Source organism: Podarcis liolepis (genome assembly GCF_965112155.1).
Source record: "Podarcis liolepis genome assembly, chromosome: 5".
NCBI classification, from domain to species: Eukaryota; Metazoa; Chordata; class Lepidosauria; order Squamata; family Lacertidae; genus Podarcis; species Podarcis liolepis.
This window is the reverse complement of record NC_139556.1, coordinates 15,360,703-15,388,433: the sequence shown is the minus strand read 5'-3', so window position 1 is coordinate 15,388,433 and position 27,731 is coordinate 15,360,703. Positions and strand designations below refer to the sequence as shown.

Genomic DNA, 27,731 nt, shown 5'->3' with positions numbered 1-27,731 from the left:
ACATTTTCTCCTGTAACAGTGCCCACCGTTTCACAACATTCTCTTGCCACTTTCCCTCTCTCTTAATCACAACCAAAAAAACCGAGCACAGTTTTGCTTAAAGGAATAAACCGGCTCCTGCTTCCTTGCAAAATTCCTTTTCCCACCATTACTTTTAAACTACTCTTAACGCTGTTGCTGCGTGATCTAGCCAATGTGAAGGTAGAACTAAAAAAACGAACGAGTCTGAAGAAGTTAACGCCAGAGAACTGGCAGCCATTGGCTGCTTAGAACAAACGATATACCAAGTCCAGGTATTAAGAGTACATATGTAGGATGAAATTGGCTCTATTCCACAGTGCGTAGTACATTTGTTTTCTTTCTTTGATTTTGGTACAACAGTCTACTGCAGGTTACCCCTTTGGAATTCCCCAGAAAGTAACTTAATACAGTTACTGCGGCCAACTATATCTGGATACGTAAGTTTAAATTACACAGGAACCAACTTGCTTCTCAGAAAGAATCCGTTTACCCAGTCATTCTGGAGGGTTATAAACCAAGCAATTTCTGACAAGTCTCAGCATCGCAACCTTCGGAGCTCAAACGCTTTTCTTTCTGAAACAAAGACGCAGTAAGCAAAAGTTACAGATAGGTAGCCGTGTTGGTCTGCCATAGTCAAAATAAAAAAATTCCTTCCAGTAGCACCTTAAAGACCAACTAAGTTAGTTCTTGGTATGAGCTTTCGTGTGCATGCACACTTCTTCAGATACACTGAAACAGAAGTTGCCAGATCCTTCTATATAGTGAGAAGGTGGGGAGGGGTATTACTCAGAAGGGTGGTGGGAATGGGTGATTGGCAGATAGCTGAGATGAGCTCTCTCCCTCCTTCCCCCGATCATTTAGATTGGTTTCCCTAACTTCTCCAACACCTTGTTCCGTGCATCTGAACAAGGAGTCCTTGAAAGATCAGGTCTTGCATTTGAACTTTGACAGCAGGGTCTTGCTAGCGCTAGCTCCCTTCCTTCATTCTGGATGTTGAAAATGGCCACAAAGGGTTGGTTATATATCATCACTGTGTCAGGGTGGGGGGAATTCTGTTCAGCCATTTTCTGGCTCTCTTACCTCTGTCCAGTCAGAAAGGCCAAAGGCTTTCATTCTTTGAACTTTGTCCCAAGGCAATCATCGAGTTCCTCTCTGTTTTCCTTAAATCCAAACACGCAGAATCTGGCCTGAACAGACAGGTAAAAGTTACCGTTAATACAAACCACTGGGAATAACGGCTGTAATTTTCCGCATGTTGTTGGATGATAAAACAGACACACCTGGCACCAGATATTTTCCACCCATACTCCAAAACAGCTGCTCTTCAAAACATTTGTGTAAGCTTTCAAAAATAGTTATTGAGGGTAAAAGCAACCTACTGCCCAATCCCTCGCTGCACTGAGAAACAAGCAAACCGGCATAGGGAAAACAGATAAACACGAACGTTACATCCATCCTGCTATAAGGAGGTACTGTCACTCTTCAACGACCAAGAACCAGTTCAGGATAGGAGCTGGGCCAAGATGCCTTCAAATTCAAATGTGGCTCAAAATGTGATTCATCCCACCATTGCTGCCGGCCAACTCTCCTTGCCAATCTCTCCCCACCACCACCCCAGTTTACAAGTGAAACACTTGGAGAAAGCAAAGGACTTCTTGACATCTCTTTGGAAACGATGTTCCTGAGTATGTCAAGAGGTACATAAAAAGAATAAATATTTTCTACAGTGGATCGTGGGATTTCTAGGGGGTTTTTTATCAGGGCTACGAGGGAGTTAAGGAAGTTGTTAACCTACAACTCCAACCCTGCAGTCTAATATTATTTTAGTTTTAAGACTTTTGTAACTAAGCTCTTAAGGCAGCTTATACAATGTGATAAGATCCAGCGGCAAGGGCCTTCTGGCAGTTCCCTCCCTGCAGGAAGCGAGGTTACAGGGAACCAGGCAGAGGGCCTTCTTGGTAGTGGCGCCCGCCCTGTGGAACGCCCTCCCATCAGATGTCAAGGAAACAAACAACTATCTGACTTTTAGAAGACATCTGAAGGCAGCCCTGTTTAGGGAAGTTTTTAATGTTTAATACTGTATTGTTTTTTTTAATATTCGATTGGGAGCTGCCCAGAGTGGCTGGGGAAACTCAGCCAGATGGGCAGGGTATAAATAATAAATTATTATTATTATGAAAGCAAACGAATGATGTCAAAATTACAAATCTCAGCATGGGAGAGCTAAGGATTTTTGCCACTCAGTTCTGCTGAACGTATAATATGGTTCTTCCACTGAGGTGAAGGGATAATGTATAGCAGCAGATGTTTAGGTTCTCTGCTCTTATTTTGCTGAAGATCAACAATATTTTCTGTTGCATGTAGTACACAAGTGAGAGCAGTTTGGGGGCGCAGAAGGTGAAACTGCTGTTCATAAATGAAATTAGGAGCTGCTCTTTCTCAAAAGGAAGGTAAGCTGGGCTTCCAGTCCATATTTCAAGAAATGTCCACATCTACTCGTTTGATCCCCAGCTGTTTTTGCTCACAGCACCCATTTTGATCTCTTCCGCCTCTCTATTTGTTTCAGCTGCTCAAACAATAGCAGGATTCCTGCCTGTCCCAATCCAGTTTTCTGTTCCAGCTGTGAAGCTGCTCTGGGGGTGGGGGAGGCCAATAAAGGACTACACAGCTGCAACTGGAGTCCGGAGTGTAAATACCAGGTGTATTTGATATTCAAGTGCACACGACAGGAGAATCCCAGGCGGAATGATTAAACAGCTGCTTATCCCACAGGAAATCAAAAGACACTGACAGTCATTTCAGGAAAGACCCTGGGCTCTGGCAGAATCCCCATCTAAAGAGACATGGGGGGTTCGCAGCGTTGCATAACACATCTGCGTACGCAAACAAGATAATCCGTTTCCTCTGTCCATGGCCAAAAAACCCCAAGAAAACGGAAAACAAACAAGAACTTGGAAAATGTGGGTGGTTGCAGCTCCCAGCCTATATGGGCCAGCATAAACTCAGATGTATGCTACAGGAATTGCCAAGTACTGTCAACCTCATCATTGCCATCACCTCTTTAATCTTCTACCCTCAGGCAGGAGATCTAGAAGTGTAATCAGCCGTAAAGGTAAAGGGACCCCTGACCATTAGGTCCAGTCGTGGCCGACTCTGGGGTTGCGGCGCTCATCTCGCTTTATTGGCCGAGGGAGCTGGCGTACAGCCTCCGGGTCATGTGGCCAGCATGACTAAGCCGCTTCTGGTGAACCAGAGCAGCGCACGGAAACGCTATTTACCTTCCTGCTGAAGTGGTACCTATTTATCTACCTGCACTTTGAGGTGGTTTCAAACTGCTAGGTTGGCAGGAGCAGGGACCGAGCAACGGGAGCTCACCCCGTTGCAGGGATTCGAGCCACCGACCTTCTGATCAGCAAGCCCTAGGCTCTGTGGTTTAACCCACAACGCCACACACGTCCCTTATAATCAGCCATACCAACAGGCTAAAAAATAGCTTCTATCCGTGGGCTGTTAGGCTGTTGAACGGGAAATAACATAGCGAAATTGACTTGTGAGGTGGTGTGTTGTACAATAAGAGATTGAGTGTTGGGGAGGGAAGTTCATTTAATTTCAATGTACACAGCTTGTACAATGGCAATAAAAGTGTTATTATCTTTGATTTCATAGAACCATAGAGTTCGAAGGTTCCCCAAGGGCCATCTCATCCAACCCCCTGCAATGCAGAAATCTCAACTAATCCATGACAGGTGGCCATTCAGCCTCTGCTTAAAAACGGCCACAGGAGAGTCCACAACCTCCCAGTGGAGACCATTCCACTGTTGAACAGCTCTTACTGTCTTCCTGACGTTTAGTTAGAATCTCCTTTCTCGTAATTTGAAGCCACTGGTTTGAGTCCTACCCTCCAGAGCAGAAGAGAACAAGCTCGCTCCATCATATGCGGACAGGACTTTGAAGCCAACTCTCCTGAATCGGTCCAAGTTTAGGAGTCCAGTTGCTAAACCACAGTAGTTCTACAATGTGCAGTAAATAGCATGCGGTCCAGAACAGGGACCGGCCTCCCAGAATCTTTGCTGCCCCCCATCACCCTTGCACCCTCAAATGAATGCTCAGATCCTAACACTGGAGTTTACTGCGGATGTGAAGCTGCTCTGCATCTCTATTTTTTATCTTTTTCACAGCATTCAACACCCTCCCTTATCCTAGTGGCAACCACACTTTCTCATGCGCAGGAAACACTGAGACAAATATCAGAGGCCTTAAACTGAGAGCGTTCATGAGAGTGTGGATGAAAGTTCACAAACATGGAAACAGTGACCCGTTAACACCTGAGTGTAGCCACAACCATCGGAAGCTTACCTATAGAGCTGAGGGCATGACCTTTTCAAGGCAGCTGACGACAAGCCCAGCCTGCTCTGGTTCCTTCCCCTACTCTTTCTCAGGAGATCTCTCATTCTTCCCCAGGCCAGATTGTCACCCTGCGGAATATGCAAAGCCGTTTTAGCACAAGGCGAGTGGACAGGAAAGCAGTTCCTAAGCTTGCACATGGTCCCCACGTAACTGGTAAACACAAGGCGCATGCTTGAAAGGTGAAATCTCTTTTTCTCAAAAAAGGTTCAGAGTAGCCTCTTTACGGTCAGTTATTTTGAGACGTAGGATATAATTTGCAACGGCAGCAGCTTCCGGCATACTGTAAAAGGGTGATCCGTGATAATATGCTGGCGTTGTGAGAAACACAGCCCAGGAAAAAGGCCTGCAATAGCCGCAGGTGCCTCTGGGCTGGCAGCATTTAACAGGAGGAATTTGCTCACATAGCGGAACTTTAGGTTTGTGCAATTAAAGCACAATGTCACCCTAGCGCAGCTGTCACACCTTCTTTTTTTAAAGCAGGCTTTTGTGGTTTTTGTGGTAGGGATGTGGGTGGCCCTGTGGGTTAAACCACAGAGCCTAGGACTTGCCGATCAGAAGGTCGGCGGTTCGAATCCCCGCGACGGGGTGAGCTCCTGTTGCTCGGTGCCTGCTCCTGCCAACCTAGCAGTTCGAAAGCGCGTCAAAGTGCAAGTAGATAAATAGATACCTCTACGGGGGGGAGGTAAATGGCGTTTCCATGCACCGCACTGGTTCTCCAGAAGCAGCTTAGTCATGCTGGCCACATGACCCGGAAGCTGTACACCGGCTCCCTCGGCCAATAAAGCGAGATGAGCGCCGCAACTCCAGAGTTGGTCACGACTGGACCTAATGGTCAGGGATCCCTTTACCACACACACACACACACACACACACACACACACACACACATCTTTAGAGAGCCACATGCAATTATGCACTGATATTAAAGGTAAAGGTAAAGGTACCCCAGCCCGTACGGGCCAGTCTTGCCAGACTCTGGGGTTGTGCGCCCATCTCACTCAAGAGGCCGGGGGCCAGCGCTGTCCGAAGACACTTCCGGGTCACGTGGCCAGCGTGACATCGCTGCTCTGGCGAACCAGAGCCGCACACGGAAACGCCGTTTACCTTCCTGCTTGTAAGCGGTCCCTATTTATCTACTTGCACCCGGGGGTGCTTTCGAACTGCTAGGTTGGCAGGCGCTGGGACCGAACAACGGGAGCGCACCCCGCCGCAGGGATTCGAACCGCCGACCTTTCGATCGGCAAGCCCTAGGCGCTGAGGCTTTTACCCACAGCGCCACCTGCGTCCCGCATGCACTGATATTAATTATGCACTAATAGCATACTGAATATCCTGTAGGAGGGCAAATTCCTTGTGGATCACACAAAAAACACTGCATATTCCTGCTGTGTGGTAGTGCTGCTGGCATGGGGATTCTGCCATCTGGCAAGCGGCTCTTGCTTCTGAAGGCAGAATGGAACTCATGTATGACACCACTCCATTTCTCAGATAGGGAATAATAATAATAATAATAATAATAATAATAATAATAATAATAATAATAATTTTTCATTTATACCCTGCCCTTCCCAGTTTAAAAACCGGGCTCAGGGCGGCTAACAGCAAATATAAAACATTGATTAAAAATGCGACTTAAAAACAGCATAAAATACAACATAGATAAATACAACATAAAATAGGTAAAAGGTAAAGGGACCCCTGACCATTAGGTCCAGTCGCGGACGACTCTGGGGTTGCAGCGCTCATCTCGCTTTATTGGCTGAGGGAGCCAGCGTAGAGCTTCCGGGTCATGTGGCCAGCATGACTAAGCCGCTTCTGGCGAACCAGAGCAGCCCACAGAAACGCTATTTACCTTCCCGCCGGAGTGGTACCTATTTATCTACTTGCACTTTGTGCTTTCGAACTGCAAGATTGGCAGGAGCAGGGACCGAGCAACGGGAGCTCACCCCGTTGCGGGGATTCGAACCGCCAACCTTCTGATCGGCAAGTCCTAGGCTCTGTGGTTTAACCCACAGCGCCACCCGCATTCATATATATATATATATATATATATATGACAAAGGAACGCTCCTGCTCTGAGCCAGGGGCAATCTTCATTTCAGCAGAGGGAGGAGAAAGTAGGGAAACAAGGGATGGTAGCAGCAGCATCCAAGGGGAAATTTGGTATGAATTGCTTTCCCAAAGTGATTACTTACCGAGGCATTTCTGCTAATGTCAAAGCCCTAGAAATAAAAAGAAGAGAGCATAGAATTAATATTGGGGGTACACCTTAGAATCCGCTCTAAAGCCTTCCAGCCACCGTATGAACAGCGCAAAGCTGTTTAAGGGAACAGGTCGAGGGTGCAATCTAACCCCCACCCTGCCCACCCCACCCAGCACAAAGCTTTGCATTCCCCTGTTAGGATGTAATCGAAATGTATCTTGATATCATCCAGCATTATTATGAGAGCTGTTCCTCTGCAGACAGCATGAGAAGATGTGCAGGAATGTGCAATAGCAGCTGCTGCAGAACCAGCTTCCACTGTAAAAGTGTGTCCGACAAAGTGGGGTCCAGTCCACAAAAAGCTACGCCACATGAACATATATCGCTCACCGTTTTCATGGCTGACTCCTTTAGGAGCTGAGCTTGGCCGCCAGTCACACAGTATCCATCCCTGCACTCCTTCTGTCCACTTTTCTTTCCATTTGACAGCTGTAAGTCCATTATCAGCTGGTTATTTTCCGGATCCAGGCGAACATCTCTCCCTGCAGTCAGAAGATTGACCGATGTAAACAGGTAGCTTATGTCGTCTTGCTTTTTACCAGCTGTTACAATTGTTCAGAGTTAGAAAAGCGAGCGCCTAGTGTACGTTTATGAGAAATTTTACTTTCTTGGGCTCCATGATCACTGCAGATGGTGACAGCAGCCACGAAATTAAAAGACGCCTGCTTCTTGGGAGAAAAGCAACGACAAACCTAGACAGCATCTTAAAAAGCAGAGACATCACCTTGCCAACAAAGGTCCGTATAGTTAAAGCTATGGTTTTCTCAGGAGTGATGTATGGAAGTGAGAGCTGGACCATAAAAAAGGCTGATCGCTGAAGAATTTATGCTTTTGAATTATGGTGCTGGAGGAGACTCTTGAGAGTCCCATGGACTGCAAGAAGATCTAACCTCTCCATTCTTAAGGAAATCAGCCCCGAGTGCTCACTGGAAGGACAGATCCTGAAGCTGAGGCTCCAATACTTTGGCCACCTCATGAGAAGAGAAGACTCCCTAGAAAAGACCCTGATGTTGGGAAAGATGGAGGGCACAAGGAGAAGGGGACGACAGAAGATGAGATGGTTGGACAGTGTTCTCGAAGCTACCAGCATGAGTTTGACTAAACTGTGGGAGGCAGTGGAAGACAGGAGTGCCTGGCGTGCTCTGGTCCATGGGGTCACGAAGAGTCGGACACGACTAAACAACTAAACAACAAAGTGTATGTTTGCTGCCGTTGTCTTCTTGTGCAATGGCGAAGGGAGATTTGGAATGGTTCAAGACATCTCACCGCCTGAGGCAAAGGATAAGATGGTTCTCTCCCCCCCCCCCCGCATTCCACTCCATGCACAAATGCCAACCAGACTTGAAGTATTGAATCTTACTTCAGTCCTTGTGATGAGAAAGCACTCTCCGCTGCAACTGAGAGCAGCAGGATAGTTTAGGGCAGTGATGGCCAAACTTGGCCCTCCAGCTGTTTTGGGACTATGACTCCCATCATCCCTAGCTAATAGGACCCATGGTCAGGGATGATGGGAATTGTAGTCCCAAAACAGCAGGAGGGCCAAATTTGGCCATCACTGGTTTAGGGAGCACAGGACAGGCCTCCTGGCATATTCAGCTCTGTGCTGTTAACACCTTGCTGCCACTTCCTAGCCAACTCATTCTGTCTAATGGCAGGGCCGGCCCTGAAGGAGATACACAGCATATGCAAAGACTAAGCTAGAGAATGCCATGATGTGTTGGTCACTCAGAGATCCAGGCCAAAGTTACTGCCTCCCCTCTGACCTTTCTCTGATGAAAACAGGGACATGAATAATAATAATAATAGTAATAATTCATACCCTGCCCATCTGACTGGATTGCTTCAACCACTCTTGGCAGCTTCCAACATATATAAAATATAATGAAAGAGTAATCATTTTTTTTAAAAAAACGTTCCCTATACAGGGTTGCCTTCTGATGATTTCTAAAGGTTGTAGAGTTACTTATCTCCTTGGCTCGGGGGTTGCAGAACTCCATACCCTCCAACATTTTTCCGATGAAAATAGAGGCATCCCTACCATACCCTCCAACATTTCGTCGATGAAAATAGGGATGTCCTAAGGAAAAGTGGAGGGACGCGGGTGGCGCTGTGGGTTAAACCACAGAGCCTAGGACTTGCCGATCAGAAGGTCGGTGGTTCAAATCCCCACAACGGGGTGAGCTCCCGTTGCTCGGTCCCAGCTCCTGCCAACCTAGCAGTTCAAAAGCATACCAGTGCAAGTAGATAAATAGGTACCGCTGTGGCGGGAAGATAAACGGCATTTCCATGTGCTGCTCTGGTTCGCCAGAAGCGGCTTAGTCATTCTGGCCACATGACCTGGAAGCTGTACGCCGGCTCCCTCGGCCAATAAAGCGGGATGAGCACCGTAACCCCAGAATCTGTCACGACAGGACCTAATGGTCAGGGGTCCCTTTACCTTTACCATAGTCTCCAACATTTCTCTGATGAAAATAGGGATGTCCCAAGGAAAAGCGGGACATTCTGGGATCAAACCAGAAACTGAGACAGCTTCTGTAAATCTGGGACTGTCCCTGAAGAACAGGGACACTTGGAGGGTCTGAGACTGCCCCTGTTAAAGTGACGGCTGTGTTAGAAAGGAATTATCTGGGAGCAGATCTGGTGAAAAGCATGTGCTTTGTTTAATGTTGCCCATGTCTACTGAATAATGTCCTATTGCGTTCACCCACTGAACGACTGTGGCCGCCGATTAAGACCTATTCCATAACAAGTGCGTTATACATTAAGGTCACTGGGCCAGAAGACAGAAACCTACCTTTGCTTGTTTTGTCACTGCTTCCTCCTCCTCCTTCTGGAATGATTGAGAGGTCGGACATGTTTCCGTTCTGCACCAATAGGCTGTGCGGTCTGCTCTTCGGAGGAAAAAAAATCTTCCCTTCTTGGTGTGAGCTCAACAAAATGTTGGCAGCTCCGCAGGAGCAATGCTGTAGAAAACACTCCTACGCCAGGTGAAAGAGGAGATATGCCTGAGTTTAATTTGCAGCTAGTCAGGGGTATGCAACTTGGCGCCACGAGATAGCACAAACAAATTGCTGGAATTCCATGAGAGAGATGGCCAGCTTCTTCCCTAGGAACTGTCTGGCCAAAATAAACGTGCCTAACATAATCTAGGAATACTGTATAGTGAAACTTCACCCCAGAACACCAAGACCCTTTGGAGACCCTACTTGCAGTTCTTCAGTTGTATGTTCCATTCTACAAACATAAAATACGATTTTGACATTCCTAAGTAACTAATTTCTGCTCCAGATACCAGTTTATTTGTGAAGTTATCCATAATAAGCATTTCAGAGTGGGAAAATCCCTTCAATATTTTCATATGCACTGTTATGCATATGTTATATTACCACTTACAATACGGAACATTATACAGTGGTACCTCAGGTTACAGACGCTTCAGGTTACAGACTCCACTAACCCAGAAATATTACCTCATGTTAAGAACTTTGCTTCAGGATAAGAACAGAAATCGTGCGGCAGTGGCGTGGTGGCCCCATTAGCTAAAGTGGTGCTTCAGGTTAAGAACAGTTTCAGGTTAAGAACGGACCTCCGGAACGAATTAAGTACATAACCAGAGGTACCACTGTATGTCTGGTTTAACAAGAAGCTCAACAAACGGAAAGTAAGATGACGATAAACCGATTAATATCACATTTAAAATTAATAACAATCTATCTTTGTATGTAATGTCTGGATACTGATGGAATATAGAATTCTAGTTGCTTCCAGCATATAAGAAACCAATCCTTTATGGTCCCACCTCACTGAACCTTCCACATAACTTAAAATACTTTTTTGGTTGACTTTTTATTTCCCCCCAATATTTATTTAGCATATGCCATATGACATTCCCATCACGTGTGGAAAAAAGTCCCCTCTCTTTTTCCGACACTTCCAACAAGTGGCCGGGTTGTTTTTATTGACTGTGTATATCTTTACTGGGGCAGTACAGTGGTACCTCAGGTTAAGTACTTAATTCGTTCCGGAGGTCCGTTCTTAACCTGAAACTGTTCTTAACCTGAAGCATCACTTTAGCTAATGGGGCCTCCTGCTGCTGCTGCTGCACCTCCGGAGCCCGATTTCTGTTCTCATCCTGAAGCAAAGTTCTTAACCTGAAGCACTATTTCTGGGTTAGTGAAGTCTGTAACCTGAAGCATATGTAACCTGAAGCGTATGTAACCCGAGGTACCACTGTATACTATTTGCTCTTTGTTTTAAAACAGTTTTCTCTTGTTGCCGTTTTTAACCAAATCTGTATGTGCTTTTACAGAATATATATATATATATATATATATATATATATATATATATATATATATATATGATAGATAGATATAGATATAGATATAGATATAGATATAGATATAGATATAGATATAGATATAGATATCCACTGGGACATTGTCCTGAGCCCTTTCTCACCATGTATTACATTGCTTAACTTGTTCTGACTCTGTATCATATTTACAAATTAGTGCGTAGATTTTATTTTTCTTTATTTACGGCTAATACATGCCTGTTGCTCTTGGCTTTTGCCTCTCTTATCTCACACACAAAGAGAGATACCTTGATGACAACAGAGAGAGGTGCAGCTGATTCTCAAATGGCTCTCACATTCCAGGAGAGCTCTTCCACAGAGAGGCATCTCCTTCAGAGAAGCAAACTCCTTGGCCACTCAGCCAGAGCCATCAAGATAATCTCCAGATGCCCTGCTTCTTTCATTAACCTTCTCCTGGCCAAACCTCAGGCTTACAACCAAGAATTTTTAGCAATTTAGCAATTGCTAAAAATTGGAAAAAAGAAATTGCGCCAACAAAAAAGGAATGGCAAGACAAACTGATAGAGTATATTGAACTGGCTAGATTAACAGAGGCAATCAGACAAGAGTTTCAAAAAGCATGGGGGAAATGCAGAGAATACATGTTCACGTTTAATGAGGGTGGATTTCTGTATTGGGGGGGGTTATGTTATGTTGTAAATAAAATTTCCAATAAATAATAAAATAAAATAAATAAGAATTGCACGGCTGTAAGGGAGCCATCTTAAAAAGTAGACAGCATCTTAAATAGTAGAGACATCACCTTGCCAACAAAGGTCCGTATATAGTTAAAGCCATGGTTTTCCCAGTAGTGATGTATGGAAGTGAGAGCTGGACCATAAAGAAGGCTGATCGCCGAAGAATTGATGCTTTTGAATTATGGTGCTGGAGGAGACTCTTGAGAGTCCCATGGACTGCAAGAAGATCAAACCTATCCATTCTGAAGGAAATCAGCCCTGAGTGCTCACTGGAAGGACAGATCGTGAAGCTGAGGCTCCAATACTTTGGCCACCTCATGAGAAGAGAAGACTCTCTGGAAAAGACCCTGATGTTGGGAAAGATGGAGGGCACAAGGAGAAGGGGACGACAGAGGATGAGATGCTTGGACGGTGTTCTCGAAGCTACCAGCATGAGTTTGACCAAACTGCGGGAGGCAGTGGAAGACAGGAGTGCCTGGCGTGCTCTGGTCCATGGGGTCACGAAGAGTCGGACACGACTAAATGACTAAACAACAACAAGGAAGCCATACTTATAACAATAAGCAGTGCTATTTTTCTAGAAAAATAGGTACCAGAGCTCACCATGAACTTCTCCCTTGTTCTCTTAGAATGGCAATGGCACCCACCTCAGACGTTGGCTGAAAAAAAGCCCTAACAATAAGATATCTGGAACTAACAAGTACAGAGAGATCCTGTCTTTTAGGCCTAAGCAAAGAGGCTAGTGTGTACAGCCATGAGATAAAAGGCAAAATCTGTCCATTTCAGTTTCTCTCCTGTTTCCATCCTTCTGTTCAGTTTGCCCATCAGTTGTGCATTAATTTGCAAATTTTTATTTTAAAAAATCAGCAGGTAAAAATCTGCATGCATTTTCATGTGTGTTTCTCCTAATACATGCAATTTTTTCATGCAATATCTCATCTAATGCATATATTATTTTAATTAATATGTGCTTTTTTCTGCACATGTTTGGGTCAGAGAACTGCATCATAAAACTGAGAGAAGTGATCACGTCAAAGCTCTGTTACAGTCAGTTACTGGTTTGGGTGAGAATTAGGTAGGTTTGCACCTTGTGAACAATATAGAGGTAAAAGGTACCTTTTTACCTTTACAATGTAGATCATTCAGGTCATGCACTTGGTCAGAGAAGTTCAAGAACTACGCAACTCTTTTGTACCTCTGCCCTCCCTACGTTTAGCTCCAGAGATTCCCCGGGCTTGCCCCATAGCTTGCAGGAGCATTTAAATCAGTGTTTAAAGATGTTTGCTTAACTCAGTCTGAGCTGTGATTAGTGTATTGCGCAAAAAGTACTTCAGCTAAGAGCACGTTCTGTTCATTTTGCATTTTTCTAAGTGGAAAAGAACTTCTGTATGATTCATAATGCTTGCATGCATTATGAGCTGGACAAAATCATATTCTAAACCAGGTAATTATGGACTTTGGCAATGCCGCTCAAATTAATCAACATAGTGCTACACTCTCTGCAGAACAAAATCGCTATAGGCACTATGCACAACATCATGCCATCTGAAAACTTGTGAGAATAGCCGTGACCCTAAAACCAAGTCCCATGTGGGGAGCACAGGTAAAAATCGCTGGATTTTGCAGCTGAAAACGGCATCAGAAGGATGAGAAAAAGAATAGATTAGATACAGAGGTGTCCAAATTTGATGAAGTGAACATGCATGAGGGCCGACCAAAGTTGTTGGCCTTTTTTAAGGATTTTAACCCAGAAAATAAACTGCCACAGAGGCCGGATTAAACCGACCGGCGGGCCGGATTGGGCCCCCTGGCTGGACTTTGGACATGCCTGGATTAGAACAATACAAAAGAGATGATTTGGGGGATGGCAGGAGACAATCTGAGCACAAAACCAGCTGCATGGACATCAAAAGGACAAAACTGAGGAAGGAGATAATGATATGACTAATCAAGAGGAAGCTGAGAGATTACATTCTTTTCTCAGCTCCAACACTGTCCTGATCTGTGACCTTGACAGAGACGCATAATCTCGCTTGTGTAGACTGAGCCGGTGAACTGCGGGATGACTCTTCCTGACAGCAGGAGACTTCCAGCTTGATTCTATGGTAACTTTCCAATACTACAAGGCAGCAGAAAGCAGCAAACTGATTCGATGCTCAGATTAAATTTGGGAGTCAAGCTTGCAGAGATTTGCTGGCTGAGGGACATTTAGAAAGCGATGGAAGGGCCACCCATGCCAGAGGATCTTGAGATCCATCCCAGGCGTAATAGAGCTGTTCTGCTGGCAGAATTATCGCAGCAGAACAGGACAAAAAAGGGTCAAATCGTGGCTGGGATGGGGGCATACAATGACATCAAATCCTGAACTCACTCAGGCAAAGACCTGGTGGACGACAGAAGTTTACATCACTCCCAGACATGGAGTGAAGAACTTCTCTCCCGCTGAGGGGAAAAACCACACCCAAACACTAGTACCATCTCTGATTTATGGCCTGTGGTGGGGCCTTCTGTCTTTTTTTCCTGCCATGTTTGCTTTTGAGCAGAGAGTTTCACCCCTCTGCCTGGGTGGGCACAGGTAGAAGCAGGGGTTCAGCTGGCATAACAGGGGAGCCATAGCTACAACCTGGCGAAAAGGAGTCCTGTGCCCTTTCTTCTTACCTCTGTTAGCTGGTTTGCTTTCTGCTCCTTCTGCAAGCTGCTGACTTGCTTCTGTAACCTCAGGTTGTGCTCCTGTAGCTGCCCGATTTTTTCAATAAGTTGGCAGATGTGTTCCAGGTAACCCAGGCCTGAGCCGTGGGCCTTGGCATTTCCTTGGTTCACCTACAATGAGGAAGAAAGCACCCCACAAATGTCAGGTATTTTTGGTTCAAACACACATGATGTTTCCAGAAAACGTTGCAACCTAGCTACTGCTCCTATACTGGCATCCGCAAGGAATCCTCAACCCTAACCAGCTGGACTGTGGCTCAGTTAAGTCTAGGGGAAACCCAGCCAGATGGGCGGGGTATAAATGATAAATTATTATTATCAAATATTATACAGTGGTACCTCAGGTTACATACGCTTCAGGTTACAGACTCCGCTAACCCAGAAATAGTGCTTCAGGTTAAGAATTTTGCTTCAGGATGAGAACAGAAATCGTGCTCCGGTGGCACGGCAGCAGCAGGAGGCCCCATTAGCTAAAGCGGTGCTTCAGGTTAAGAACAATTTCAGGTTAAGTATGGACCTCCGGAACGAATTAAGTACTTAACCCGAGGTACCACTGTATAGTCCTTGGGAGATGCTCCATTGAAACAGAAATTTACTGCTCCCATTGATGCAGCTAAGTCCATGCAAAAGATGTTGCCCATGTAGGCGAAGAGGTTCAACATCTACATAATATCTAGACTTGGAACAGCAAGAGACTGGCTTGGGTGCAGAGAAGACGCAAGCCCAGCATATTTCCTCATCATTCTCTGAATTTGATACTGTGCTTCAGTTATTCAAAATAGGCAAGGTAATACGTAAGGTAAAGGTAAAGGGACCCCTGAACGTTAGGTCCAGTTGTGACCGACTCTGGGTTTGCGGCGCTCATCTCGCTTTATTGGCAAAGGGAGCCGGCGTACAGCTTCCGGGTCATGTGGCCAGAATGACAAAGACACTTCTGGCGAACCAGAGCAGCGCACAGAAACGCCGTTTACCTTCCCTGCAGGAGCAGTACCTATTTATCTACTTGCACTTTGACATGCTTTTGAACTGCTAGGTTGGCAGGAGCAGGGACCGAGCAACGGGAGCTCACCCCGTCACGGGGATTCGAACCGCTGACCTTCTGATCGGCAAGTCCTAGGCTCTGTGGTTTAACCCACAGTGCCACCCGCGTCCCTTTTAAGGTAATACGTAGGGCTTTTCAAAAGAAAAAAATGGAAATTGCACCATGATAGGTGACTGTAATTTGCATGTGTAGCCTGTGCTGCTACAACCAGGGGCAGACTTTGGTAATATGCCACCGTGAGCAAGGCAAAAATTTGGCACACCCAAATGGGTCTTCTCAATTTTGCGCCCCCTTGGATCAGCGCCCTAAATCCAGCACTGGCTACAATCTGGGGACTTTAAAGACTCAGGGCACAAGCCCACAGCACAAATGTGTATATGGTAATTTAAGTGTGTGGATAATTGTGTATATGGTAATGTATTAAAAAGGCTAGTTTGCTGTGGTCTCTCCAGCACTGTGATTTGCAGCATGCCCAGCAGGGCTGCAAGCAAATTTAGAGAGAGAGAGTGAGAGAGAGAGTGGGGGGGGGGTTAAAAATGAGGGAAGGAGCAGGAGATCTGAAGGCCCCCAGGGCCACCCTAAAACATTGGCCTGACTATCACACAGCTATGCATTTTGCGTGTGTGTGCAGCTTTGAGTCACATTTTTTTTACATCAAGAAACATGTTTAGAACTGGAAATTTGCCAGCAGTGATGCTGGAGTGCTGCACTGAAACTTCACAGTGCTGTGAATTCAAACTGGGAAGCTGGAAGTGCCAGAACGGAAAAGCAATGGCCCCTTTATAAATAAAACTTGTTTCAAAAACAGCGAGTTGGGTTGTGCCACAGAGCACGCCTGCAGGAAATCACAAAGATCACTCAAAATCGGAGTCAATTCTTTAGAAGTAAGAACGCGATCGTCACAGGCTGGGCTGAGCATCAGGCCTAATGAGCACCAGCGGCGCATCCGCAGTAGCTCTTCTCCCATGAATCGGTTGCTGAGACTGAAAGTCCCTGCTTCCCCACAGCTGTCTGAGCCCCCTCCTGTCCAGTGCTTTATCCAAGCAATTTAAGACTGCACCTTCATGAAGCCCAACTCTCCTCCACCCCTTTTCATGCCCCTCCTGGTTTTGGGAAACCAGCTGGAGAGGGAATTTGTTGCAGCAGGAAGGAGAGAAACCCGTGACTCTTCAGCAGCCTGACTCATCTCGGCCTCTGATTCTGGCTTCTGTTTGCCACAGACTCTCCCAACTGAGCCCTGTTATCTCTTCAGCTTCCAAGACCTCATAGAATCATAGAATCATAGAGTTGGAAGAGACCACAAGGGCCATCGAGTCCAACCCCCTGCCAAGCAGGAAACACCATCAGAGCACTCCTGACATATGGTTGTCAAGCCTCTGCTTAAAGACCTCCAAAGAAGGAGACTCCACCACACTCCTTGGCAGCAAATTCCACTGTCGAACAGCTCCTTCTCCCAAAGTCCTCTCCCTCTTCTCCCTCTGACCACTCATCCTTGTCCCACCACCACTCCCCTGGATCTGAGTCTTCTTCCCATTTGGACACAATATTTTACACCCAAAACCATTCTGGTATTATACTTTTATTAACCACTTCACACCCAGAACCAAACAGCCCAGAGTGCCAACTTCTGAGCTAGCGAAACCAACCAGATTCATCCCATATCTGAATAGCTGAAACTGACTTCCATGGAAATAAAACGTCCGTGGAAATCAAATCTAGCCAACTTAAGTTTTATTCAGAGCAGACCCACTGAAATTCACGAGCCAAACTCTATTGTGGTCATGAATTTCAACGGGTCTACTCTGAGTAAACGTTGCCTGAATACCACCCAATGTTCCAAAAACCCATTCTATGCAGTAGACAGTATTCCAGAAAAATGGCCTGGGACAACCAATTTCTGTACTAAATGAACCAACGAAATCCACTAGTTACACATAACTAGCTGAGATTCATGCTGTAAGCCACGAAACGTCCACAGATACTGTTCTGATATCCGTTCTATGCAATAAACCCATATTCAGGGGTGGGGAAATCGTCCAGGATAGCAACTTAACTTGATGGGATTGATGTATGAATCTATAAACTTCCATAGAAACTACATTAAGATACCAATTCTGGGCAATAAGCAAGTATTGCAGGAAAGTTAAGCAAGAGCCAACTTTGTGGTAAAGTGCACATTACATTAGAGCCACATGTTAAAGGACCCCTGGACAGTTAAGTCCAGTCAAAGGCGACTATGGGGTTGCAGCGCTCATCTTGCTTTCAAGCCAAGGGAGCTGGTGTTTGTCCACAGACAGCTTTCCGGGACATATGGCCAGCATGACTAAACTGCTTCTGGCGCAACAGAACACCTTGACGGAAACCAGAGTGCACAGAAACACCATTTACCTTCCCGCCACAGCAGTACCTATTTATCTACTTGTACTGGCATGCTTTCGGACTGCTAGGTTGGCAGGAGCAGGGACAGAGCAACGGGAGCTCACTCCATCACAGGGATTCAAACCGCCGACCTTCAGATCGGCAAGCCCAAGAGGCTCAGTGGTTTAGACCACAGCGCCACCTGCATCCCAGAAGCCACGTGTAATAAAATGCCGACACCCTTTTCTTTCACAGAGTGCTTGCTTTCACAGAGTGCTTTCTGCCTGAGTGAAATGGCCCTACCTGGAGAGTTTCGATTAGCTCAGTTGGTTAGAGCATAGTGCTGATAATGCCAAGGTTGCAGGTTCAATTCCTGCAAGGGCCACCTGCATATTCCTGCATTCCAGGGAGTTGGACCAGACTATCCTCAGGTCCCTTCAAATGCTACAATGCTATGATGCTATGATTTCCTGTTCCAATACACAAGTCCTTTCCCTTGACGTTTCCTTCCTTTTAATCCTCATATTCAACTTAATCAAACACTTCAACACCTTAAACCGCCACACAAATCAAATTTCTATTTTCTTGGCTCTCCATCCCAGCAGCCCCTTAATTAATTGCTTCCTAAACTGCTTGTTGGACGCGGGTGGCGCTGTGGGTTAAACCACAGAGCCTAGGGCTTGCCGATCGGAAGGTCAGCGGTTTGAATCCCCGCAACGGGGTGAGCTCCCGTTTCTCTGTCCCAGCTCCTGCTGGGTGTGTGCCCACACTGGGAAACACTGCTCTAGAACAGTGTTTTTCAACCTTTTTTGGGCAAAGGCACACTTGTTTCATGAAAAAAAATCACGAGGCACACCACCACTGTGTGCGGAGAGGGAGATGTCAGAGCCCCGCTGCTCTCTATGGGGAATCGGATGAGAGCGGACCGCCTGTCCACTCTCATCCGATCCCATCCGATCTGATCCCCACCCAGGATGGATGGAAAATAGGGTGGACACAGTCCGGTGCCCGCCTAGTGGGCGAAAATTTGACTTTTTTTTTAATCTTTCGAATTTTTCAATTTTCCCCACGGCACACCAGGCAACATCTCGCGGCACACTAGTGTGCCGCAGAACAATGGTTGAAAAACACTGCTCTAGAACATAAGCTTCATGCAAGCAGATATTATTATTATTATTATTATTATTATTATTATTATTATTATTCCCTGCCCATCTGGCTGGGTTGCCCCCAGTTCAGGATGAATGCTCAATAAACAGGTGTTCTAGAAGAATGCTTAGTGTGGAAAGCCGATTTCAATTGCACTGGTATCTTTCAGTAGATTACAGTGGTACATAATTTGTACATAAGTACATAATTAAGTACATAATTTGTTCTGGAGGTCCATTCTTAACCTGAAGCACCACTTTAGCCAATGGGGCCTCCTGCTGCTGCCGCGCCACCGGAGCACGATTTCTGTTCTCATCCTGAAGCAAAGTTCTTAACCTGAGGTACTATTTCTGGGTTAGCGGACCTGAAGCGTCTGTAACCTGAAGTGTATGTAACCTGAGGTACCACTGTATTCTGCAGTTATTCTGGAGAACTTCCAGCCCTCCATTCAGAAACAGCTGTCTGGAAATCACATAAACAGCTCACAACAAAACACACTCGTACAGCCTCTCTATTAGGAAACCAACACAGTGTGTGGAAACTGGAATAGAGAACAGACAACTCAGAACAATCAACCACCAGAGCTGCAATTCTAACACCACAACTGGGAGTAAACCCCATTTAATTCAATAGGACTTACTTCTGAGTAGAGTTGGTTAAGATTGTGCAGTTACCGTATTTTTCACTCTATAAGACACACCAGACCATAAGACGCACCTAGTTTTTGGAGGAGGAAAACAAGAAAGAAAACATTCTGAATCTCAGAATCCAGGAGAACAAGAGGGATTGCTGCGCAGTGAAAGCAGCAATCCCTCTTGCTGTTCTGGCTTCTGGGATAGCTGTGCAGCCTGCATTCACTCCATAGGATGCACACACATTTCCCCTTACTTTTTAGGAGGGAAAGAGTGAGTCTTATAGAGCAAAAATTACTGTAACTTGAAAGAACACCGTCCAAGGAAATGGGCATTTCACTTGCCAAAAAGGTGCCTTTTGTTCCGCAATAACTAATTGAAGAAGAGTCTGGGCATTTCATCCGAAGAGGAATCTTACCTTACTCAGCCTACAGCATTCGTCCATGTACTCATCCAAACTGTCACTTGTGGGGTATTTTCTCAAGGGGTGTCCCTGCAGGAGTATCTCTTCAAAGTTGTCTTTTCCGTAATCATCACCAGGTCTTTTCTCTTTTTCTGGAGGTTTAGTGGTGAGCAGGGATCCGCTGGTTTTCTCTTCCACGCGCTCTCCTTGGCTGCCACCCAAAAAAGACGGTTCAGGATTTCCCCCCTCTGGGCAATCAGTGCCATCCTCCAAGCAAACTTCAGGAGACTGCCCTGCGCGGTGTCCCGCTGCCGGTTTGCCATCCGCCATGCACAGACAAGCATCTACAGCGTCTTTGCACACTCTCGTGATTGCGTGGTCAGCTGCTGGAGAGGAAGAGGCGCTCAGCACCCCAGAGTCACAAGACGGATCTCTGCTGTGTAGCACAAAGCTTTTCTCAGAGCCCTTGGGGGTCGAGGGAGAGTTGGCCCCACTCGGCAACTCCACACCAGAGTCTTCCGATTCAAACTTGGCTAATCTCAGCACCTGGTGTTTCGGCGTTAATGTGTCAAGGCCAGGGAGCGTAGTAATACACTCGGCTTTCACTGGCGCCTCACATATGATGGCTGAACTTGCTGGGCGCTCTGGGGCGACGCTTGATTGAGGAGGACCAGATTCTGCTGCAGAGACGGAGGTGGTCGGAGGGTCTGGTCTTAGCCCTTCGCTTCGATTTTTATCGTTGCTTATTATCTTCATATTGGTCAGAACCACCCTGCTGTCAGCTAGCCGGGTCCTTTTGCCTAAAAAAGAGAGAGAGGACAGCTATAAAGTATCAGTGGCATACCACGGGTTGCCGGCACATGGGGCGGGGCAAAGGTTGCGCTGCCTTGGTGGGCTGGGCAGCTGGGGTTGAGGCAGGTGCCGGGGGGGGGGCTTCCTCCTTTGGGCCCTTTCCTGCCTCCCTCCCTCCTTGGTAGGTGGCGGCAGCCCCCTCCCCCTCAACCAGGCTGGAACCCTTGTGGGTAGCGGGGCGTGGGAGTGGCATTCTGGTGGGCATTGGTGTGGGAGAGCTCAGGTCTGCCCTTGCATGCCCTAACATTGCCTGCCAGTTGCGAGTCGAGGTCCCCAGGTCCACCCCAATAACTCACACATCACACAGAAGTTTTTGTTTAACATTTTGGCATAATTTTGGCCACAACTTTATTAAAATACAAATTTGTGAGTGGTTGCGTAGGCATTGGTTGCGACTATCTGCCCCCACCATGGGGGACAGACTGACATTCCGCACGATGCGAAAGTCAGAATGGGGGAATACACTTGGGGGTTACGCGGAGCAGGGAACCTGCCCTCACCCCAAATGCAACCAGGAGCTCATTGCTATGGCCCGAGCCCCTTGACAGAGTGGACAAGCAATATCTCCCAATTCCTTTAACGGAATCCCTTGCAGCAGCAGCAGCATTAGAGGGGCAGGCACAGCCAATCCATGCCCCTCAACCAACCAAACCATAAACCAATGCCTAACCGCGAACCTTACAAGTTGTGACGATTTGCTACGCAGTAGGCAAAAACCAAATGGCCCCAGCCAATCAGCCAGATGGACAAAATTCCTACCAGGCCCCCGCTCCAAAGCAGACGACCCCATGACAGGCATAGCAAGGTCAAAGCGAACAACCCTATTCTAGGGAGGGAGGGACGGGCAATCTGATGCACGGGCGAAAAGAGGAAGCTCTAGCCTCGTGCAAGGAGTTTTACTATTTCTGGCTGTCAATCAAAAAATGGCAACATTAACTTCTTCCCAACAACAAGGGAAGCCCCAATCGTATCAGTGGCCAACGATCAATTAGCCTGCCCCCCAACTTTGGAGTGTCCTGGCAGCCCCCACCGCAACACGTGCTCTCCATGAAGGAGAACACGCTTTATGGCCGCATCAAGAACGCAGAGTGGATGCACTGCCCGCAGTGACCATGGCTTGGCCTCGGCCTCCATCTCTGCACAAGCAGCCTCTTTCTCCTTGGCCACCGCTCCCACCGGTGCCCTCACTCTCCGGTCCCCGCCTGCTGCATCCTCGCCACTTCACAGGCCAGGAGAACCGGCGCCTCTCAGCCAGCCCAGGGGCAAGATGCTTGCAGGCACTGGGAAAGAAGGCACACCTCAGCCCCATAGGGTGATGGCCCAGCCTCAGTATGGCTTGTCCCCCCATCCCCCGCAGCTATGGAATAATAATAATAATAATAATAATAATAATAATAATAATAATAATAAAACAGTACAGCGTTAAATATTAAAAACTTCCCTGAACAGGGCTGCCTTCAGATGTCTTTTAAAGATAGGTTAGCTGCTTATTTCCTTCACATCTGAAGGGAGGGTGTTCCACAGGGTGGGCGCCACTACTGAGAAGGCCCTCTGTCTGGTTCCCTGTAGCCTCACTTCTCGCAATGAGGGAACCACCAGAAGACCCTTGGAGGAGTTCCTCAGTGTCCAGGCTGAACGATGGGGGTGGAGATGCTCCTTCAGGTATACAGGACTGAGGCGTTTAGGGCTTTAACGGTCAGCACCAACACTTTGAATTGTGCTCGGAAACGTACTGGGAGCCAATCCAGATCTCTCTGGAAGGTGGCAGGAGCTCAGCAGGGAGCCTGTCGTGGTTGTGCCCCCTCATAATTTTGTGCCCAGGGCCATGCACCCTGGTTCCCCACAAGCTACACCACTGCAGAGTATTTCCATCCTTAAGGTCATCTCATAGCTATCTCATAGCTATGTAATACAATCCAATTATAGGGAGATTCATGACTTCCTTGACCTCCTGTAATGTTTAATTTGTAAGATTCTCTGCCCACAGGCTGACATATTATGCAGAGACCGTCTGTAAATATTCAGAGAGCAGGGCAATGATCTTGACGCATGCTAACAGTCAAGACAAAGGTGGAGGGGAAAAACAGGCCCCGGTTATGCATGGAATTTCTGCATCGCTTATCTTGGAATTGCATCACAGAAGTCACAAGTATTGAATATTCTCCCATATCTCAAACTCCCTGTCTGTGGAAAGGTAGCACATTAGGGAACGGAGTTCTAACTTTAGACATCTAGATTGAATCTCTGCACCAGTGGATGGATAAGAATCAACAGAAGAAAAACTGCTATAAGGAGCAGTGTGGATACAAAGAACATTTTCTATGGCTGTGGGGTTTTTTTGGGGGGTGGGGTGGGATTCAATCAGGGAGCTCTGTGACTGATATTAAACAGGAAGGCAATCTTGTTTTTTCGTTGATAATATTGACTGTTTTTAATTTACTTTGAAATCAAGGTGTTTTTGTTTTGGACCACAATGGATCCTACAATTATCTCCAAAACCTCATAACATTACATAAAGACTTGCGAGAAAGAGAACAGGTTGGCTATTTATAAATGTGGATTTGAGGATTAGGGTTAATTCCTGGGTTCTTTGTTCCCCACCTTCTCCTTCCCAGGGCACCATAGGTGGTCCTTCCCTCAGCACACAACACAAACTTTTCGCCTCATGAGTCTTATTTTAAACACATGGTGACATCTGCAATTTCCGCCATTTCCTTTCTGAAACAATGGACATTTTCCACTTCTCTGATGGCTCCTGTCTCGTGCGGTGGGAAAGGGAACTAAGTAATCAGACACCCCTGAGAACGCTGCTCTAAGAGGCCCATGGCTCGGTTGCTCATATAGGCCGCTGGTCAGCCTTATCCAACAGAAGAGCTGGCTCCATCCAGCAAGCAACTGTCATGCACAAACATTGCATTTTTAGGCATACACCTTGCTAAGCATGCCATGTGTGAAGTGGTCCTCCGTTGTAGACACACTGAGCAAGTGATCCCTCATGTTTCACACTTTGATCTCCCAACAGTAAAAGAGAAATGTTAATGATGCTTCCATACCCTCCAACATTTCTCTGGTGAAAATAGGGACATCCTATCCCATCCATCCTATCCTATCCCATAGTGGGACGCGGGTGGCGCTGTGGGTTAAACCACAGAGCCTAGGACTTGCCGATCAGAAGGTCGGCGGTTTGAATCCCTGTGACGGGGTGAGCTCCCATTGCTCGGTCCCTGCTCCTGCCAACCTAGCAGTTCAAAAGCACGTCAAAGTGCAAGTAGATAAATAGGTACCGCTCTGGTGGGAAGGTAAACAGCGTTTCCGTGCACTGCTCTGGTTTGCCAGAAGCGGCTTAGTCATGCTGGCCACATGACCCGGAAGCTGTACACCGGCTCCCTCGGCCAATAAAGCGAGATGAGCGCTGCAACCCCAGAGTCAGTCACGACTGGACCTAATGATCAGGGGTCCCTTTACCTTTACTATCCCATCAGCATCATCAGTGTATTATTTATACCCCACCCATCTTACAGGGTTGCCCAGCCACTCTGGGTGGCTTCCAACATATATAAAAACATAACAAAACATTAAACATTAAAAAGCTTCCCTATACAGGGCTGCCTTCAGATGTCTTCTTAAGGTTGTAGAATCCCTTATCTCCTTGGCTCGGGGGTCACATAACTCCACACCCTCCAACATTTCTCTGATGAAAATAGGGACGTCCTGAGGAAAAGCGGGACATTCTGGGATCGCATCAAAAACCGGGACGGCTTCTGTAAATATGGGACCAGTCCCTGGAAAATAGGGACCCTTGGAGGGTCTGTGTTTCATTCATGGGATATGACGGAAGACAAATACGCTAAATCTGGATGACAAAACTGGTATAGAAAATACTATCCACTTATTTATAAAGCACCGTCAATATGCATGGTATTTTACACAGCAAAAGAAGCCAGGTCCCTGTCAAAATTGAAGAACTGAAAGGGATCTCATACAATGGGTTCCAGGTGCTGTCTGAACAAAGCAGAATAGAGGGGTACGATTTATTCAGTCCAGGGAGACGTCAGGAAAAGGAGAAGGAAGGAGGCAGAGGCCATGTCTTCTTCTTCTTGGTCTCAGTACAGCCCCACATTTGGGTTTCTGTCCCTGTGTAAAACAACCTCCAGAACTTCTCAGAGCTGGGCATCATCGCTTCAGTCTGGCGTGCCCTTATTACGTGAAGGAAGTTTAGAATGCTAACTTTTGCCAACAGCCTTCTACACTGGGGATTAGTTCACCTCCACAGCCTCGAAGGAGACTTTATTTTCAAATAGTTATCTAGTGTTTGCATTGCTGCTTCCAGCTCAGATTCTTCCTCTCTGGACTGGCCATGGCCCCAGAGTATTTACGAAACGCACAGCTATGGTTGTGGCACCCTTCACAGAATCATAACATTGTGGACTTGGAAAGGACAGCAAGGGTCATGTAGTCTAACCCTCAGCAATGCAGGAAACTTTCTACCCAGAATTTGCCTCCCCATGCATAGATGACTCAACACATCCATGTACCACCAACTGGCCGACCGAGTTGTATCTACACATTTATGCTGGACCTCCTCAATGCTCTGGGACTCAGTGTTTTTTTTTTTCTTTTCCATTTGGAAAAAATGATTTGTGCCCCAGACCCAGGCTGATGAGAAGGCCGAAGTTGTACCTTCACTTACTCTGGTCCCTGCTAAATTCTTAAAGGTTCATTGAGTTGAGTTAACTTGTATCCTGTAGTCAGTTGGAAATGTACCATTTTTTCTAGCCGTGGCCAATGTCATCACCACGGGATTTCAGAATTGCGCCGTAAACTAGGGGGAAAAACATTCTGGTCCTGAGACCATTCACAGGCAGAAAGAGCTGCTGTCCTATAAGAAACTAAAATAAACTGAACAACTGATGCCAGTTTATTGTGGGGTTCCTGCCCACTGATTCTCCTTTGCAGAATTCTCCTTCACACTGCACTGTTGCTACCGGAAGAAGGGATTGGGAATCTCACGTTTCCCTCTAAACTATAATATTCTCCTTATATATACTATGAAGTATATCTGTGTTTTTCCTTTTCCAATTATTTTGTTTTTTCTAACCCACTCTCTATTCTAAAATAAAACCTGATCCCAGTTCACTAGCTCAGTTATCTGCTTTCATGTATATTCATGGTTTTATGACCAAGTTATAAGCCCAGAACACAAGTTTGAAATGTCCCAGCAGGCAGCCTTGGGCTGTGGAAAAGTCAGAGTAATTAGTGGTGACTAGAAAAGCAACGAGGGAACAATCCGGGAATTTCACTTTCCTCCGCATTCGAAAATCCAGGTGAAACATTTTTAAAGGGGAGATCACGATCTGAAATCGGGGGTCTTGAATCCCAAAGATGAGACCCAACGTGCTTCAGACCACACCTTTTATTGGGTAAACCATTTAAGCAGAGTTGGGTAGCGAGCTTTTACATTCAGATCTGGGCAAACGTGACTGACCCACATCCTTGTTCCAGGGATCTTCTCCAAAATTGAGGGTTTTAGCTCTGCCACCTAAGATAGTGCTTGCAATTCTATGTTTCTATGTTCTTCTGTTTTCCTGCATTCAGATTTAGCATTCAGAACAGGTGGTGTTTGCCCAACATCTGGAATCCCATGAAACCCACCCAAGGGGAGATGGTCTCCACAAGTCCAAGTACACTCTGCCCCAAATCCTGCCTCTTACATTTCCGCTGCCGTCCTAACTTGCTGGCCCAAATTCTCCCCGGTCTCCAAAAGCCCACAAAAACGCTCCCGTCGGTTCCAGCCGCTTACCTTTCTTCCACGGAGCGCTGATGGAGAACGACTGGTGCCAGCTGAACATCTTGGAGGAGCTAAACATCTGGCCGATGGAAGCGCGGGCCCATGAGTTGAACCCCTTCAGTGACATGTGGGAACGCTGGCGGCTGAAAGAATCATGCTTCCAGGAGGAGGATATTCCAAAGTCCCCAGAGGGTGTAGCAGCAGAGTGCAGGGTGGGCTTCGCAAGCCCAGCCTGTCATCTTTGGGCTCCCAGGAAGAACAAGGGGGGAGAGAGAGACTCACATGTTTTGTTTTCTCACCCTAGTCCCAAAGGAATGGAGGCAGGAGTTTTCTTGCTCAGGGGAGAAGGAATTCTCTCATTCCAGCAGCGGCCAAAGGGGCTGTTCTTTTGCAAGCTGCGGAATTGCAAGCACAGGCATTCAGCCAGCTGTGACATAAAAAGGGAGCAGCTCTCTGGAATGCATCTCCCTTGGTTGATAAGCCAAGACGACTGGAGGGGTTCGGACTACCTTCGCTATCAAGAATGCCCTCCTGAAAAAACAAAGATCCCCGTTTGTTTGCACAACGTCAGGTTTTGCTGTTTCTCATTTTTTAAATCTCAGCAAGGAGAGGAAACAGCATAGAGTATTATATTTTTCCTGCTCTCCTGGACAACGCTGTTTCGGACCTTTGCTTTAACTTTAAGATCCTACCGAGCTGTGGAAAAGATTGGGGACATTTAGACAGTTCCTCCCACCCTCAAGGACCCAGATCTACAGTGAGGAGGACTGCAGTGTTTGTTTATTTCTTTCACTTTCTCAAAGTCAATCCCGTAATGTTGTCTTTTTTTAAAAAAAGAAGAGCTCATGGTAGCCAGCAGCAGCACACAAAATTAGGGAAAATATATAATTACAGCAAGCCACATATAAACACATGTTTGTTAAGTCCCGCTTTCCTTTCTTTGCCTGGGCTCAATGGCAGGAAGGAACTGCGGCAGGCAACCCACCCATCCTCTTCCCTTCTGAATCCACATCAGGATGAGGGCGATGGGAAAGTAGGGATCTGAAAAAAAG

The 27,731-nt window shown here is 46.5% G+C and overlaps 1 protein-coding gene across 3 annotated transcripts; it reads right to left on the bottom strand.

Moving 5' to 3' along the window:
* Positions 1-1,101: 1,101 nt before the first annotated feature.
* Positions 1,102-27,589, bottom strand: LOC310706535 (uncharacterized protein). 3 transcript variants are annotated; one of them, XM_083502686.1, is made up of 8 exons: positions 26,692-27,589; positions 20,055-20,839; positions 14,405-14,566; positions 9,486-9,669; positions 7,022-7,173; positions 6,624-6,650; positions 4,378-4,496; positions 1,102-1,208 (listed from the first exon to the last, which is right to left on the bottom strand). In XM_083502686.1, the coding sequence occupies exons 1-8, from the start codon at positions 26,804-26,806 to the stop codon at positions 1,112-1,114; spliced, it is 1,641 nt and encodes a 546-aa protein (XP_083358812.1). In that variant the 5' UTR covers positions 26,807-27,589; the 3' UTR covers positions 1,102-1,111. The 3 variants fall into 3 exon arrangements, with proteins under 3 accessions (XP_083358812.1, XP_083358814.1, XP_083358813.1); XM_083502688.1 differs by lacking the exon at positions 4,378-4,496; XM_083502687.1 differs by lacking the exon at positions 6,624-6,650.
* Positions 27,590-27,731: the final 142 nt, after the last annotated feature.

Excerpts from the sequence above, each read along its gene's own strand:
- LOC310706535 (XM_083502686.1), bottom strand. The coding sequence starts at position 26,806 with ATGTCACTGAAGGGGTTCAACTCATGGGCCCGCGCTTCCATCGGCCAG. Across the intron at positions 7,174-9,485 it reads CAGTGACAAAACAAGCAAAG|GGAGAGATGTTCGCCTGGAT; the intron begins GTAGGTTTCTGT and ends TTCTGACTGCAG. Across the intron at positions 1,209-4,377 it reads TCATGCCCTCAGCTCTATAG|GCCAGATTCTGCGTGTTTGG; the intron begins GTAAGCTTCCGA and ends CTGTCTGTTCAG.